At 42.2% G+C, this 16,854-nt stretch overlaps 1 protein-coding gene across 3 annotated transcripts in view; it reads right to left on the reverse strand.

Annotated features, from left to right (window-relative positions):
- The window catches only part of LOC6038361 (DNA-binding protein D-ETS-4), a 39,375-nt gene that overhangs the window by 5,179 nt on the left and 17,342 nt on the right, over window positions 1-16,854 (reverse strand). Inside the window, exons 1-5 of one of the 3 annotated variants that reach the window (XM_038253292.1) lie at window positions 9,679-10,024; window positions 8,063-8,894; window positions 7,833-7,993; window positions 7,278-7,470; window positions 2,299-2,524 (exon numbers count right to left, since the gene is read on the reverse strand). In XM_038253292.1, the coding sequence (XP_038109220.1) occupies window positions 2,454-2,524; window positions 7,278-7,470; window positions 7,833-7,993; window positions 8,063-8,894; window positions 9,679-9,846 (1,425 nt within the window). In that variant the 5' untranslated portion in view covers window positions 9,847-10,024 and the 3' untranslated portion in view covers window positions 2,299-2,453. Of the gene's footprint in view, window positions 1-2,298; window positions 2,525-7,277; window positions 7,471-7,832; window positions 7,994-8,062; window positions 8,895-9,678; window positions 10,025-16,854 lie in introns of those variants that run through there. The other 2 variants (XM_038253290.1, XM_038253291.1) reach the window with 2 other exon arrangements.

Below are 16,854 nucleotides of genomic sequence, written 5' to 3' on the forward strand. Positions count from 1 at the left end.
ACCTGGCTTTCTTCCGGTTCTTGCTCGTCATCGGCCGCAATCGAGATTTCGTCGACCTCAGGTGACGGCAACAGAGCCACGTCTGCGTCGTTCCACTTCGCCTTGTGTTCGGGCTTCTCCAGTTCCAGGAAGTCCACGTCTCGTGTGTGCACAATGCGCTGCAGTTCTGGGTTGTAGATCCGGTAGCCGCCGCGGGTGTAACCGAGGAAGATCCCCTTCCAAGCTTTGGGATCCAACTTCTTCCGCAACTCCTTCGGCACGTGCGCGTACACGGGACAGCCGAAGGCACGCAACTTGGAGACGTCAGGCTTCTTACCTTCCCACTGCTCGTACGGCGTCACATCCGGAGGAAGCGCACTCGACGGACTGCGGTTCGTCAGATACGCCGCTGTCTGGATCGCTTGACCCCAGAACTTCTTGTCAACACGACTGTCCTCGAGCATAGCTCGAGACTTCTCGACGAGGGTGCGGTTGAACCGCTCGCTTGTGCCGTTCATCTCGGGTGTGTATGGCGCCGTCCATTCCACCTGGATGCCCTTCTCCTGACAGAACTGCTCGAAATCGTTGCTTCTGTACTCCCCGCCGTTGTCGCAGCGGAGCCGACACACTTTCTTCCCGAACTTGGCGGTCGCCATGGCCTCGTACATCTTGAAGTACCGGAAGACCTCGCTCTTCGCCTCCACCAGGTAAACCACGACGAAGTGGCTCCAGTCGTCGATGAAGGTCACGAAGTACTTCGCTCCGTCCAAGCCGTCCGGCGAAATGGGTCCGCACACATCCGAGTGTATCAACTCGAGCACTCGCGACGAACGTTTGCCTTCGCGCACTGCAAACGGCTTCCGGGTTTGTTTGCCGAGCACACAAGCTTCGCACGTAACGAGTTCTTTGCCATTCTGCCCACCGTTGAGCTTCAAACCCGAGACCATGTCCCGGCGAATCAGCTGGTCGAGCGACTTCGCGTTCAAGTGGCCGAACCGACGGTGCCACAGCTGGACGTTCTTCGGCACGAGTCCGCACGTCAACATCGACTTGTTTTCGCCAACGCGCGCGCGCGAAGTTCAAACGGTACAGCTTCCCGTCTCGTTTTCCACTCGCGACGAGCTCCGACCCACGGTAGATCGCGACTTCACCCTCGGCGTAGGTCACACGCATTCCCGCATCGTCAACACGCATGACCGAGAAGAGATTGCAACGCAATTCGGGCACAAACAGAACGTTTTCAATCGTGCAGAGAATGTCCTTGTCGTTCACTTTGGAGATCACTTTCACCTTGCCAGAATGCTTGGCCACGATACACTCGTCGTTCTTCGCGATTGCAATCTCCACCGGACACTTCAGTGGTTCGAGTTCCACGAACAAGGACTTGTCGTTCGCGAGATGGTCTGAGCAGCCCGAATCGATGTACCAGGTCACTGGTTGCTCCGGAACACTTTCCCCCCTGCTCAACCCAGCGAAACACACTGCACTTTGTTCTTCCGCCATGTTTGCACTTGCTTTCACTTCCTTCTTCTTCTTCTGCGGGCAGTCGGACATCTTGTGTCCTTCTTCTTTGCAGTTGTAGCACCGCAGCTTCTTCTTCTGCTTCGGCTTCTGCTGCTGCGCCTTCGCCCCGACGAACGCCGTCTCCTCCTTCTTCGGGATCACGATCTGGACGCTCTTCTGCTTCGTCTCCTCGTCAAGTAGTCTGCACTTCACAAACTCGAGCGAGAGCTGCTCTTCCGGTTGCGTCTCCAGACTCGTCACGACGGCAGCGTACTTGGGGCTCGCATTCAGCGTCAGAAGAAGATGGCAGATAGCGTCGAGCTCGTCCATGTCCGCTCCAGTCGCACGGTACTGCCGGACCAGTTTGTCGAAGGTCAGGAAGTGCTGCTGCAGCGACGTGTTCCCCAACGCGAGCGTCAAGATCTCCTTCTTCAGGTACATCCGGCGCGCCAAACTTTTCCGTTGAAAAATGTGCTCCAACGCGTCCCAGATGTCCTTGGGGGTGGTCTTGTCCTGGACATGCTCCAACTGATCGTCGTTAATCCGGGAGATGATCAGGTTCTTGCACGAACGATCCCGCTTCGTCCTCCTCTCCCGCAGCCGCGCCTTTTCCAGCTGCTTGGCCGCGTCATCACCTTCCTCGTCCTTCAGCGCCGGAACATCTGCCACGTTCGCTTCGATGCACTCCAGGAACTCGCGTTCCTCCAGGAGGGACAGCATCCGATACCGCCAGGCATTGTAGTTGGTGCCGTCAAAGAACGGAAGGAACAACTTTTCCGACTTGTCCCCGTCCATCGCCGAAAACACTTTGACCGCGATAACCGGTAGATCCGAAACGTTACCCGGGCCCAAAACCTAAAGTGGTTTTCGGAATGGCAGCGGAAAAACGAAATTAAAACGAATTTAAGTTCGACTATAAAATTTCCGCGTGTTTATTCGAGAACGTTTTTTTTGAGAATGATGTTTGACAGCTACACTCGCGCCGTCAGGTTGGTACTACTTCCGGGGTACAGGGTTGGTTTAGTTGGCAGAGGTTGCCTTCCTAACAAAGAAAAATGTTTAATTTCATTTATGTTTACTAGAACAAAAACGTTACTTAATCCACCTTTAGGTGGTTGGTGCCTTCCTCACATTCATAAAGTCAATACATTCAGTAAAAATAGCAACATTCCCTTAACATGTTTAACAAATCAATTTTATTACTGATTTCTTTTGATAGGGTTCGCATACCTTCAATTTTCTGGCTCATCGGCAAGGTCTGATAAAAAAACCTATCCAACGAAAGTTCATATGGAAGATTCAGACAAAATTTTTATCACAATATATCAGATCCGGCCTCCAAAAAGTGTATAAATAACACTTAAGTGCTAATAACTTTTGATAGGGTTGTCAGATCCTTGAGGTTTTATGCTCATTTGAAAGGTCTTTCAATTATCTAACTAACGATGGGTTGCATGATGGACCCGGACATCATTTTTACTGAAATATCTGAGATCCGACCTCCAGAAAGTGTATAAATAACACTTAAGTGCTAATAACTTTTGATAGGGTTTTCAGATTCTTGATGTTTTAGGCTCATTTGAAAGGTCTTTCAATTATCTAACTAACGATGGGTCGCATGATGGACCCGGACATCATTTATACTGAAATATCTGAGATCCGGCCTCCAAAAAGTGTATAAATAACACTTAAGTGCTAATAACTTTTGATAGGGTTGTAAAATCCTTGAAGTTTTAGGCTCATTTGAAAGGTCTTTCAATTATCTAACTAACGATGGGTCGCATGATGGACCCGGACATCATTTTTACTAAAATATCTGAGATCCGACCTCCAGAAAGTGTATAAATAACACTTAAGTGCTAATAACTTTTGATAGGGTTTTCAGATTCTTGATGTTTTAGGCTCATTTGAAAGGTCTTTCAATTATCTAACTAACGATGGGTCGCATGATGGACCCGGACATAATTTTTACTGAAATATCTGAGATCCGGCCTCCAAAAAGTGTATAAATAACACTTAAGTGCTAATAACTTTTGATAGGGTTGTCAGATCTTCAATGTTTTGGGCTCATTGGAAAGGTCTTTTTAATACCTTTCTAAAAATGTATAACATGATAGGGTTTCTTGCAAAAACCACCCTTTTTACAATCTTCCGGACATACGCCAAAATCGTTTTTTTAGCATAACTTTTGAAGTACTTAACTGAACTTGCTGATTTTAAATAGAGACCTATGGGACCCCAAGACGGATCGAATGAGACCAATACAGTCAAAATCCGTTCATCCAGTCCGGAGATAATCGAGTGACAATTTTTTGTCCACCCACCTACACACATCCACACAGACATTTGCTCAGAACATGATTCTGAGTCGATAGGTATACGTGAAGGTGGGTCTACGAGGTCGAATTTAGAAGTTCATTTTTCGAGTGATTTTATAGCCTTTCCTCAGTAAGGTGAGGAAGGCAAAAACAACCGATTCTATTCGAAAGCAACACTATCGCTTCGACACCTTGTACCATTTCACAGGTCAACCGCTGATAATCCCTGATAACCGTGTGTATATGTGAATCACAATTTTTTGTGCCGTTGACATTTCCACCTCTCTCCGTCGTCGCGATCGCGATCTTCCAAAGAGACCTCGTTTCGCGCGATCCAAGCTGTTAGATCATCAACCACCAACACACACACACAAATGCGGTCGAACCCATGTGTGTGGTGTAAACAATGATTTGATAATTGTTTGATTGCCCTCGGGTGGCGTCGGCCTTATCACGCTCGGACGAACCATCTTCGGCGTCCGATCGCCGAAAAAAAGAAAAGCGCGAGCTTAAAGCGGTCGCGTCCGAACCAAGCGCGCAAGAAACCAAAAGGTTGGCCCCAGCTTCGGTGGAACCAGTTTTTTTTTCGAGATTTTGCGCCGAATGGAATCTACCAACACACCCGAAGCGGTTGATTCGATCGTCGTTTGGAAGAAAGCAATTTCGCTCGCACCAACACAGTTTTAGTAAGGGGATTTTTCTGCCGCACAAAAAAAGGGAGGAATCAACCGAGTAGGAGAGGGCATAAAACCAGCTATTAAGAGGGGGAGCCCACAAAGTCATGGGACGGTGGGCAGCGAAACCAGCGCGAACGTCCTTGAGATTTTACCTTTGGCGTTACGACAACTCCGAGATGCAGACAAACAAGCATGACAACTTAACAACAACCCTCCACACGACGACGACGGTGGAAAGAGTTGGTGGTCGTTCGAGGCCGTTCGAGGCTTTCTCCCCGACGACGACGACGAATCATGAATACCTTTGAGTCGTCAGGTTGGGGTCTGTCCAAGTGGACATGTAACACTACTGGGGGACTTCATGGGTTCGCGCATGGCATAATAAAAAACGATGCAAGATCACCTTTTACTTTGATTACGATAATTACTTTGTCGAGCTGTTTGGCTTGTCTTGGGACATGAACCATTGTTGTTGTTGTTTTTGTTGTTGTTGCTTAAGCGATTTAAATATTTTTTGCGCTTGCACTTAAAATAAGGCAATATTTACGGCATCTTGAGCACAAAATCGGCCACGGCTTGGGCCAGTTCCTTTCACTTTAAAGCCTCCGCAAACGACGTTAAGTGCCTTGTGCGATCTGGATCTCTTGCCGCAAACGACCAATTAGGGTTGTCACTTTTGGGGAAGAAGAAAATGTTTGCTTGTCGAGGGTTTTTGCGAGCAAACTTAAACTATTTGTTAGCAGGTTTGCTCAAGGTGAGTTTGTTTTTAAATTGTGCACACTTCTGTTGGCTTGGTGTTAATGGGCAGCTCAAACAATTGCAATCAAACAAAATTGATGCATTGTAACCTGCGGTTGAAATGAACTGTCATGGTCAAATATTGAAATTTGCCTTGTTTTTTTTTATATGAGAGGTTTATTGCTGCAAAAATTGCAAACTCATTTGAGTTTATCTTTTTATTTCACATAAAGACTAAGTTTTTTTTTAATGTAAATTGTTTTCTTAATAAAACCCAAAACATACTCGACAAATATTTTTTTCTGATTTTTCGAAGCATTTTTTTTTGAGTAAAGCCATAACAATTAGCATTCGATATTTTGTTCCTTGGCTTCAGTCGAAGAACTTCAAGGTGGAATCTTGTATGTTTTTAATACGTGTTTTTATGAGTGTAATAAACATGAATTTGTTTTGCGGTCGATAGTAATTTTGAAAAAGTTCTTATTTTTTAAATAAATTAGCCCTAATAAAGCTACAACATTTCAAAAACGACTAAGTCAAGCAAAAATCCATTGTTGAGGTTTTTAATATTTTGAAAGCATTTGTATGTACACAGCAAACAAAAAGTTGAATTTTGGAATGTTGAAAATTTGGTATGTTGAATATTACATCTTTTAAAGTAAAATTACCTCAAAAATGTGTAAAAATGAGAAACTGATAAATATTCACCAGAAACTGATGAAAATACATCATTTTCTGATGTAAAATTAAACATTTTTTGACACAACATCTGTCACCATTTCCTGATTAATATTACCATTTTTTACGTTTTACACCTGCGTGCCCAAAAAATGATCTCCTACCCCACAAACATCCAACTTTTTCTTTGTTATTTCAAGCATATGTGCCAATTTTGAGCATACTTTGTGAAGATTAATCCTATAAAGTGACTTTCAAAGTTGTAGAGCATATTTCCTATGAGAATCAATGGATAAATATTGACCAATTTTGTTTAAATTTGACTCAGAGGCACAAAATAGACCAGAAAACAATATATTCTACTGAAGCATGTGGAGCAAGGTTTGGACACCACAACTGCCAAAATTTTGAAAAAAAAAATATTTGATCGAACTTATGATGCTAAATGGCTTCTAGGTCAAAGAGAAAAATTGACAAAGTTTCAAACAAATTAAAACCCAATTTTGTAAAAAGTGTTATTCTTAGAAGAGTTGCTCAATTAACGAAATTCAACCATATTTTTCGAAATACATTAAATCAAGCAAAACAATTTAAATAGACCAATGCAGAGTTGTAAACAAAAAGTCTATCCTGCTCACGTCAGTTGATGTTTACACTAGTAACGAGCAAAATAGATTCTTTGTTTACACTACGACATTGGCCCAATTACAATGCTTTGCTAGAAATCTAGATTTTTTTCAAATTTTGGTTAAACAGTTCAGACTCGATTATCCGAAGGCCTCGGAAAAAATCACTTCGGATAATCGAATCACATAAAAACATTTTTTTTATTGTCTTGTATTTGATTAATTAGCTTGAATTTGACCCCGAACATGCTCTATTATTTAAAAGAGATTTAGAATTTCTTGGCGGCAAAAATGGTGGAGTTGAAATACTGGAAAAAAAATTTGGCATGCTGAAAAGCAATCAACTACTCGAATTTGACCAAAATTGGTACAGAGAACTCGAATGTAATGTTTAAAATAAGAAAATAAAAATGAAGGATTTTTTTTGGTCATGATTCGATTATCCGAGGACCCTACAAACCTTCGAAAAATCGAGGCTTCGGATAATCAAGTCTGGACTGTATAATTTAAAATTATACAAATATTCTTATTATGAAAAATTAAATATTTGCTGAAGCTATTGAGCTAACTTTAACAACTGACTCAGATCTCACGCACGACCGCAAATGCAATCGCACAAATGTAATTACAACTCAAAGTCACGCACGCCAGCACCGATCGCACCCACGCGTGCCGCGAATCTAACCTCCAATTTCAAGAGAGAAAGTCCCACCGAAATATTGTGAAATTTTGATTCCAACTCATCAAAAACTACTCACCATCACTAATGTCCCCGTTGAGCGATTCCGCATCGAAGGAGTTGGAGTCCTGTCCGACGGCCGGCACAGAACCAAGCCCGCCGTCCAACTGTAGTCCATCAACGGTGCTGGCAGCAGTGTTGCCAGCAGCCCCATTCGTAGACCGGTACATCTGCTTCCACAGCTCCAGATGTCCGTGCAGTTTGTCACCACCCTGTAATCGAGATTTTGTAAGATTTTTTTTCTGCACAACACTCTATCATTTGAATGGAATGCCGGGGCATAAACAAACATGTTTATCGACGAAACGGCGAAGGAGTTTTTTTTTTTAAAGAGCATAATTTTATATACAGTCGGGGTGAAAGTGAAAACCTCAACGGCGGCGGTGTCTGCACCGCCGTCGTCGACGAGTTGTTTCGTAAACACAACTCGCCAGTGAAAGAGAGAGAGGGGGATAGCGAGCGTTCGCGCGACGCGCGAGAGAGAAGAAGAGCGGGGCATAATTCGAGCATGACGTCAGAGAATTAAGCAAGGCTTATGAAATCGGACGGCCTTGCTCTCTCGCTCGGTGCTTACCTGCGGTATACGCCGCACGAACTCGTCCATCGGCAGCTGGGCCAGCTCGCGGCCGCACTCCGGGAAGAGCTGGCCGATGTTGGCCGGCGGCGGCAGGCAGTACTTGTTCATCGCTAGCTCCAGCCACTGCTGGACCTGGCCGAACGACCAGGCGCGCGGGTCTGCGTGGGGGAAGGAGATGGTTGAGGTTAGGTTTGTTGAAGAAATCGATCAAAGTTGGCAACACTTACCGGCGGAGATCCCCAGCGTGTTGCAGGTCGCCTGGATGCCATCCTGGACGTCCTGCAGGGCGAGCTCAAAGACCGAGCCGATGTCGGCACGCGTCGTCAGGCCCCCGATCAACGACTCCAGCTCAACGGGTTTGGGCTTGCGGAAGTTGCCCTCCTGGAGCTGTTCCCGCAGAATGTTGAACTCCTGCTTGATCGTGGTGATGGTGGTCGGTAGCTGGGGTTCCTTCTTGGGTTCGCCCAGCAGCGAGTCGATGTCGATGGACGGTTCGGCGTCGAACTCCGTCTTGATCTCGCTGCAGTGAATCGGCGACGGGGCTCCGTTGGAGTCCGGCGGTGACGGTGGAAGCGACAGGTACTCCTGCTTGATCGTTACGAAACCGTGCTGGGGACCGCTGAGGCTTTGGAAGTCTGGGATTGAGGGCGTTGGTGACGGTGGGAATACGGCGTACTGCTCCTGCGGTGGACTTAGCAGCGTGCTGCTGTAGTACTGGTACTGGGGACCGGCCTGGAGTTGCTCCAGCAAAACCGACTTCAGCGAAGACTCCGCGAGGTTCTCCGTCCAAACTGCGGGTTTCTCCTGTTTCATTTGCTGCAGAGTCTGCTGCATCGACGCGGGAGCGTCGTGGAAGATCGTCGCCGGGATGTAGTCCTGACCGGAGCCTTGTTGAACCAGCTGTTGTTGCTGTAGCTGGAGTAGCTGCTGCTGCTGCTGTGACTGCGGACTCAACGGAACTTCTCCGTCGCTGGGCGTCAACAGCGACAGGTCAAACAGCTCGGCGTACGACGCGAAGAAGTCTGACGTGAGCTCACCGGCCGGAACGGTCTGTGGAGTCTGAAGAAACACAGAAATCAATTAGTTCAACGCGCGATACAAATCTGCTGTGGCACACACTCTGCTCGTCTCAACTAACCCCGCCGAAATCGAAAGAAGATCAACGCGAAACTACGTTCTAAGTCTTCCGCAACATATCTACGACTGACGCGACCGGTTCTAATCCCATTCCCAGTTCCCAGCCCGCGAGAGGCCTTCAAGTATTGGTGTTGCTGCTGACGTTCGAGCATTCCTAGCAAACTTATTAATCTGCTAAAAGGCCCCTTCCCCTTCCCACCTTACCCTAAGCTCAACTCCGTCGATGAATTAATTCATTTTATTGTTCTACACGGCGCGAGTTCCCGCGCCGACCTGTTCCAGGTGATGACGACTTTGGTCACATCATCCTCCTCCCCCTACCCAACCCGCGCTGATCTTCGCGCGAAAAAAACTACCCGAAGATGATTAGCATTCATCTCGCGCGTTCGGCTTGACTTGCTGCCGCTCTTCAAGAACTCGACGCTTGGAAATTCCGCACGTCCCTCTCTCGCAGAGTTTGGAGTGTGATCTCACTGCTACCTGATCAGCACACAGCACACACTAACGCGCAGATCAACTTCACACTAGGTTAAGGACTCGCTTAAAAATAGATCTTGCCTCAAACGCGGTGATTCATCCCGCCCGATTGCATCGGTTCGGACGTCCGGACGTCATCAACCTGCGCGACCACTTAATTACGGAATTGTTCTAACGCCGGTGAGAATTCTCGGAAATCGCGCGTTCGCGCCGGTCAAGATCCAATTACCTCCGCCAGCAGCTCGGTTAACAGCATGGCGTTACTGGGAATTGGTAGCACGTTGTCGTGTAGAACACTCCGTTTGTACTTGATGAAGTTCACAGGTTGACCGTTGAAGAGGTACTGAATCGGTGATAGCGCCCGTAAGTGGCTTTTTATCGCCGTGCGATAGCGCATGTTGGAAATTTCGGGGAAACGTGATGGACCCCCGGGAAGAGATAGCAAACTGATCGAGACCGATAGATGACATGCAATATCATTTGTGAATTGGCGACAACATATCGGCAACTTTGTTGCGTCGAGGGCACAGGCCCCACAGCCAAGCGGAGTTGGCAACAATGACCTTGAAGGTAAGATTGATGCTAAAGGGGGAAAAGTACAAGTGCTTAGAAAAACAAAAATCTCATTTAATAAGTATTACTTTTGGGCAGTATCTTCGATAGCAACTGTCTGTGTTGTCTGTCTGTGGCGGTTCTTATCATGTATGTCTTACATGACATTACTTAAGAGAACAGTCGCCACACCGTCTGATAAAATAACCGTAATTTGCAGGTATTGGTGATTATTGAGATTATTAGGAAGATCAATAACGTCTTGAGATTTACAACCTCTCAACCTTTTCCTACCAGGTGGTGGAAACGCTGGTCTAGAAGATCATCCGAGTAGGGGAAATATACCCATTCTAATCAAACACCTATCTTCGTCATATGGAGAGTTTGATGTTCCGTAATCTGGGGCGAATCGGGACTTCAGTCTGAATAGGGACACCAGTTTTTAGAGCACTTAAAGCTGTTAAATATGGAAATGGATGTACACATTTTGTTGGCCTGAGTCTGTTCTAACCGAAACCAACCAGAAAAATCAAAAGATTGTGCTCCAACATGGTTAAAACTGCTGTCCCAGTTCACCCCATGTGTCCCGATTGACCCCAGTTTACGGTTCTATTAAAGCTCCAAAAATAAACTTAGCAGAAGATATGAAATTACTTCCAACTACCGGCAACATGTTCTTTTGAACATTAGTTAGTCACTAACTTGAAAAATAATCCCGAAACATGTAAATAATTAGCAAGCGCCATCAAAAAAACAAACGCGCCAAGTCTTTTGACGTTTGAATTTTGACGACCCATTCCAGTCGAAGGCTGAAGAAAATCGAGCGAGAAGCGAAGGCAAATAAAGGGTGACCACCAACACCACCAGCTGCGCCTGTTGGGGTGAGCCAGTGATGCCAGGAAATTTTGTCTATAAATACTACTTTTCGTGAGTTTTCGCTTAAAATTTCATCAAATTTGGCAGCACTAAGCAGACCCAAAAGAGCGCTGGAAGAAAAAATAACTAAGCTTGGAAAATGGACGAGGCCCAATGCATTCGACTGATTAGAATACATTCGGGAAGTAGTTTTTTAAATTCTTTTAAAAGGAATAGAATAACTTTTCGTAAAAGTGAAAATAACTAGAAATTTTCATGAAAAGTTGCTCTACTCGTTGATGTACTTGCTTTTGAAATTTGGAACCACGAACAAAACGTGAAAACGTGAAAACGTATCATGAAATTTAAACACTTTTTTCATGGTTCCAAATTTCATGAGCACTTGTTCACGATTTCAGAAACTGATATTTCTCCGTGTGAGGCTGGTATGATCATCACGTTCCAATGGATGACCCCATTTGTTTGCGGTAGAGTTTCACGTTCAACATTCCAGAGGACTCCAAACATCTCTACAGACGTCATAACAATTACCAACCCCCTCGTTCAAACACATAAACATCAATTAAATGATGCGTGATACGCAAAAATATTCCATTAGAACCTCAAACAGCCCGTTTCGCTACCCAAGTCAACTCTCGTTCTAGCGGCTTGGCATCACAACAAACAAACCCGCTTCCCTCGTGTGAATCCCAGGGCATTTCTTCAACTCCCCACTTTTTTCACAACAACAATGTAACCGTTTACGTTTTCATTCATCGATCGCGACTAGGATCACTTACGACATCTCTCTCGCGATAATTATCGCGCAATCTTCGCGAGATCCACCCTGGAGCAACACCCCTGTCAGCCGCTGTGACGTCAATTCTCTCAATCGATCGTAAGTGGTGATGTCTGCGCTGTGTGTCGAACCTATTAAGAGGTATAATTAGCGTATCGCTGGAACTTCAGCCTCCCTCTCTCCCTCTGGAGAGAAGACGCTAACTTTCCGTGGAATTGCAGAACTCTTTTCGGTCTACCTTGGCGTGTCAACGCCGAAAATGGACTCCGTATCCTGGTCCACGCTGAGATTCCCGGATCAGCTCTAAAGAGAGATCTTGACGGGTCTTGAAGATTGATCAACAACCAATTCTTCCAAACAACCCGTTTAGTTGGCCCAATTCATTTCGCGCGCGTAATCCCATTCGTTCTGCTCGCCAAGATCACAATAGCAATAGTTCTAATGGCGTCGCGGGCCAACATTTACTTTCGCGCCGAACCTGTCAACCTTGACAAGCCGCGGCGACCCGTTTCAGCGAGAGAGAGAGACAATACAAAATGGCCGCCAGAACTAGAACCTGGTGTGCAGCCGATGATCGGGCAGAATCGAGTGAAGGGGCGCCTACAGGCACGGGCCAAGCCTTCTGAAAATTTATGAGGCTTGTGGGGGTCTCTCCGTAGTGGGTACAGCTTCCACACTGAATCCACAGTTGAAGGGGTTTGTCTTTCGCTTCCTTATTGCTCTTTGTGGCGACGACGACGGCGACCATAAATTCGAGCGAGCGGATAGTTGTTTGGTGTTTAAAGTTTGCCAAAGGAATTCGTTTGTCTGTTCATGTCTTGTTGTTGAAGAACCAAGCCTGTAGCACCAGGTCGTAGATGAAATACGAACTGGTTTAGGACGGCGCTGTTGGTGGTTGGATTCGTTATGACTTTTTGTAGTGTATAATAAATAGATTGTTTGCATGAGTTATTAAACAAGTTTCAACTAAAATAGTGACAATTCATGCTCAAATTTTATGATCGATAGGGTCCTAAAGCTGTATGTTAATTTTAACAATCATTAACAAAAAGGTATGCTAGAGAACTATTTGGATAACTTTTTTTAATTTTCAAGCGAAAAATTAAATCAACAAGTCGACATTTTGCGATGGTTCAATTATGGTCCTCTTGCAAAAAGCTGTTAAACAATATATTTTATGTCAAAAAAGACCGCAATCATTGTGCTCAGAAAAATTAGCTTAATCGTTGTGTGTAATGAAAAAAAGCAAATTAATCTCAATTTGAAAACTCAATTCATAAATTGCTTTCAAAGGTAAACAAGTTAAGATCGTTAATGAATCAGAATGATAAGCTATGTTTTTATTTATAGTTCAAAAAGTTATTTTTTTTTTGTGGTTAAACCTTTTTTTATGTAACAGTACCTCCATATTTGTGGACAATCTAAAATTAAAATATTAAAGATGTAAATTAACACGTTTCAAGATTTAATTGATTAAATGAGATTTAAGATTTCAATGTTATATTTAGTTATACCCATTTTTCCAACAGAAACTCTGTCAATTTCTCAGATGAAATCGTAAATTTCAACAAAAAATAATTTTCAGCTGAAATTTTAATATTCATTGATAAAACTTGTTAGACCTTTTGTAAATGAATACATTGTGTCACGCTTATTTATGTATTTCAAAAGAAATAGTGACTTTCTAAAATTTAAATCTATCTGAAAAAAATCTTGTTAATCCTTGACTGCTACAAACGTAAAGTTTAGGAAATAACAGTATTTCAATAAATTCATTTACAATGTGCAAATTGTTTAAAGTAGCATTCATAATGAAATGAAAATATTTTTGCAAATTAAATAAATTATATCTCAGCAAAATAAGAATAATTTAAAAGTGGATTCTGTTAAAAAATCTATAAAATTGCACAAAATTTAGCTAATGTTGAACATTTTTCAGAAACTTTCCTTTAAACAATTATTCAAAATTTACATATATTGCGTAAATTATTAGCAGATATTAGAGAACCGGGAAATTTCTGTAAATTTTTTTTTCAACTATAAAAAACTCACTAGTCTTAAAAAAATATAAATCACCAATGCCATCTACAATAAAAAAGTGCATGACAAATACAAGGATTTACACATTTAAAATCAAGTATTTTCAAGCCCTTTACTTTGATCTCCAAATAAAATTTTCTTATACAACAATTTTACCAAAAAAAATAAATTCAATTAAAATCATACAAATCGATCGGAAGACAAGTTATTTTAAAGCCAAAAGTTTAAAAAAACCCAAGAATTCAACTTAACAAATTATTATATCAATTAATTTGTGTTATAAAATTTAAAACATATATATGTTCAAAAACTAGCAAAAATCTGGTTTATTGATTGCAAACAAATTTAAAGGAAGAACTATGGGTTCATATTTTGCCATGACAGTGAATGTTAACATCTGTTAAAACAAAAAAATCTTTGGCAAATTTTCTAAAAATGTAAGAATTGAAAACAAAACTCTTATGATTTCAATCTCAAATCGAATTACCTAAACCCAAAGCAAATTTTATATCAAGTATGTGTCTCTGGCCGGGGTCGAGAAGGGGGGCAAAAAAATAAATAAATATAAATATTGAAATAAGAAGCCATAGATTCAACTTTATGGAAAAAGAGTTTAAAATGCAATTTACACTAGTACAGTTGTTTTGCAATCATTAGTTTTCAAAAAATGTAAGATTTGACGGAAACAAAAAACATTGACAATTTTCAAAAAATCAAAAGATTTTTTAATCAACCCAAACATGCTAAAATGATTCAAAACGCAGGGGAATGCATTTAAAATTGGTTTCAGCTGATTGAACTTAAATTTCCATTGACATTTTTAAGTGTTTTGAAAAAAATGATTCCTGATTTTTCGGGCCAATTTTAAAGACGGGGGAGGGAGGGGAAGAAAAAACTTTAAATAAAGTTTGTACCAGCCTTATTAATTCTAAAAAATCAAGAGCCAAAAACATTATGATGGATAAACACTTTAATTTTTAATTGAAAATACTGTAAACTATTTAAAATATATTTAATAGCGTTTATGTTTGTATTTCGAAACAAATAGGGCACTTTTAGGCTTTTTTCATTTTTTGGAATTTTGTAATAAAAGGTCGTAAAAAACATTTAAGTATTTTCATAAGTTTATTGATACTTCAAAACTTATTGGTAGATTCATACCTTTAACAATGTATAAAGTATTTTGTGATACTTTCTGTTTAAAATTTTGAAAGTTGGGCTTGAAATTTGAGAGGGATAAAAATGTCAAATAAAATTTGTATCAGCCTGATAAAAAAAAACTTATTCAGAAACAGCGATAATGTTAAAAAAAAGTTTCAAAAATGTATTTTTTGCAATTCCGTCGTGAAACTACTTACTTTTCCTGTCATTCTTGAACGACGAAAAAGCCTACTTTTCTGTACCAAAAATAACAGAATCGAATAGCAACACTTTTCAAAATAAATGCTGAAAAGTTCTACTTTTCAGCACTCAAACGGGTGCTGAAAAGTTGAACTTTTCAGCACTTGTTTCGAATAGTAACACTTTTCAACATTTTTTTTATTTAAACGATTTATTGACAAAAAAAAATGAAAATTTGACATAAAATTTCACTCAGTGTGTGTTTTTTGGAATTGCAAGAAATGTTGTATGGAACTCGTTGCAAAACTTGATTTTTTCAGCACTCTTGGTATTTATCCAACTCGGTGAACCTCGTTGGATAAATGTACGACTCGTGCTGAAAAAATCCTCTTTTTGCAACTTGTTGCATAAACTACTATTATAGTTTTCCAGGTCAGGTTTAAGGCTTTTCTCTGATTCTGGATTATGATCTTAAAAGAATTTTGGAGGATCCATGCAACTATTTCTAACAGTGAAGTATCATTACATGCAATTAATTTATGGTTCAAAAATTGTTTTTAACAGTAAAACACATCAAACGAAATCTATTATTTAGAGGTCGTTGAGAAATAAATCGCAAACTTGTTTTTTTTAATGTGTTTTTTTCTCCATTTTTAAACGTTCAAATAGTTTGACTGTGTACAAGTTTGCTTTATAATTAAATGATAATACTAAGAAACTCTTTTTAATATGTTTTCTAGCAATCGCATTTGTGTTATCCTTAGAAAAATCGAATTTTGGAAATAATTTGATAACTCCCAGAAAATCATTGAAAAATCTAACATGAATTCTTTTTTATGAATTCAAAAATTAAAATAAAGCAATAAAAAATGTCCAGTATAGTCCCACTGTGCCCAGATCTATTGTCTATTCCGGACCATTTCTACAAAATCGTGCAATTCTTCATCACCTCACGCCTCAAATCGAACCCCAACTTTATGTGTTCGCCGTGTCGGATGACCATTAATCAACTTCACCTGTTTTTAGCCATATAGCTCATCGTCAGAGTCGCCATCGGAGTACCATTTCTACCGCCGTTCATTGAGATTTCTACGTGGGTCTCGTCGTTACGCGCGCTCATAGCTCTTTCTTTGGGCGTTTTCAACGCAAGCCAGTACTGGCTTGCTCGCAGGAGAAATTTCTGCTCGTACAATTCCGCGGAACGCCAACCAACTCTAAGTCGCATTGTGACGAAGGTGTTTACTGCCTTTTTGCACTACTAAATCTTGCCAAACCACACGGCAATGAATATTTATGAGCGTATTTCTTTTGCTGCGTGGGGACACCGTTAGCAGGGCGTTGGACAATGACGCGGGGGTCTATTTTTGCGAATTTTAATTGCGATATTTCATGGAATTACGTTCTAAGACGTAAGAAGTGGTCAAGCAACAGCCGATCCCTCAAATCTGTCATGTTCTTACTAGAGCGCGATCGCTCTAGACCTCCTGATGTGTGATCTTGATCTCTCAGAACTGGTCACGATCTGCGATCGCGTCCTTTTTGCGCTTCAGCCCTCTCTGATTTATGTAGATTAACCGCTTCAATGACAACTGGTCTTACCGAGAGTTGCTCCACTTCCTGGATTCCAACGAAGTCGCAACATGACGCCGTAACTTTGCAAAAGGACCCTGGATGTTGGGTCCGTATCTTCAGGGAGGCGATCAATTTTGAGCGGGATTGATCCGCGTGGTACAAATTGGTCAAAGAACGTTGAATTGTGTCTAGCAGGATCTGTTTGACTCATGGGAACGTTGATCTGACGCGTACTTGTGGCGATCT

Source organism: Culex quinquefasciatus, chromosome 2 (assembly GCF_015732765.1).
Source record: "Culex quinquefasciatus strain JHB chromosome 2, VPISU_Cqui_1.0_pri_paternal, whole genome shotgun sequence".
In the NCBI taxonomy this organism is placed as follows: Eukaryota; Metazoa; Arthropoda; class Insecta; order Diptera; family Culicidae; genus Culex; species Culex quinquefasciatus.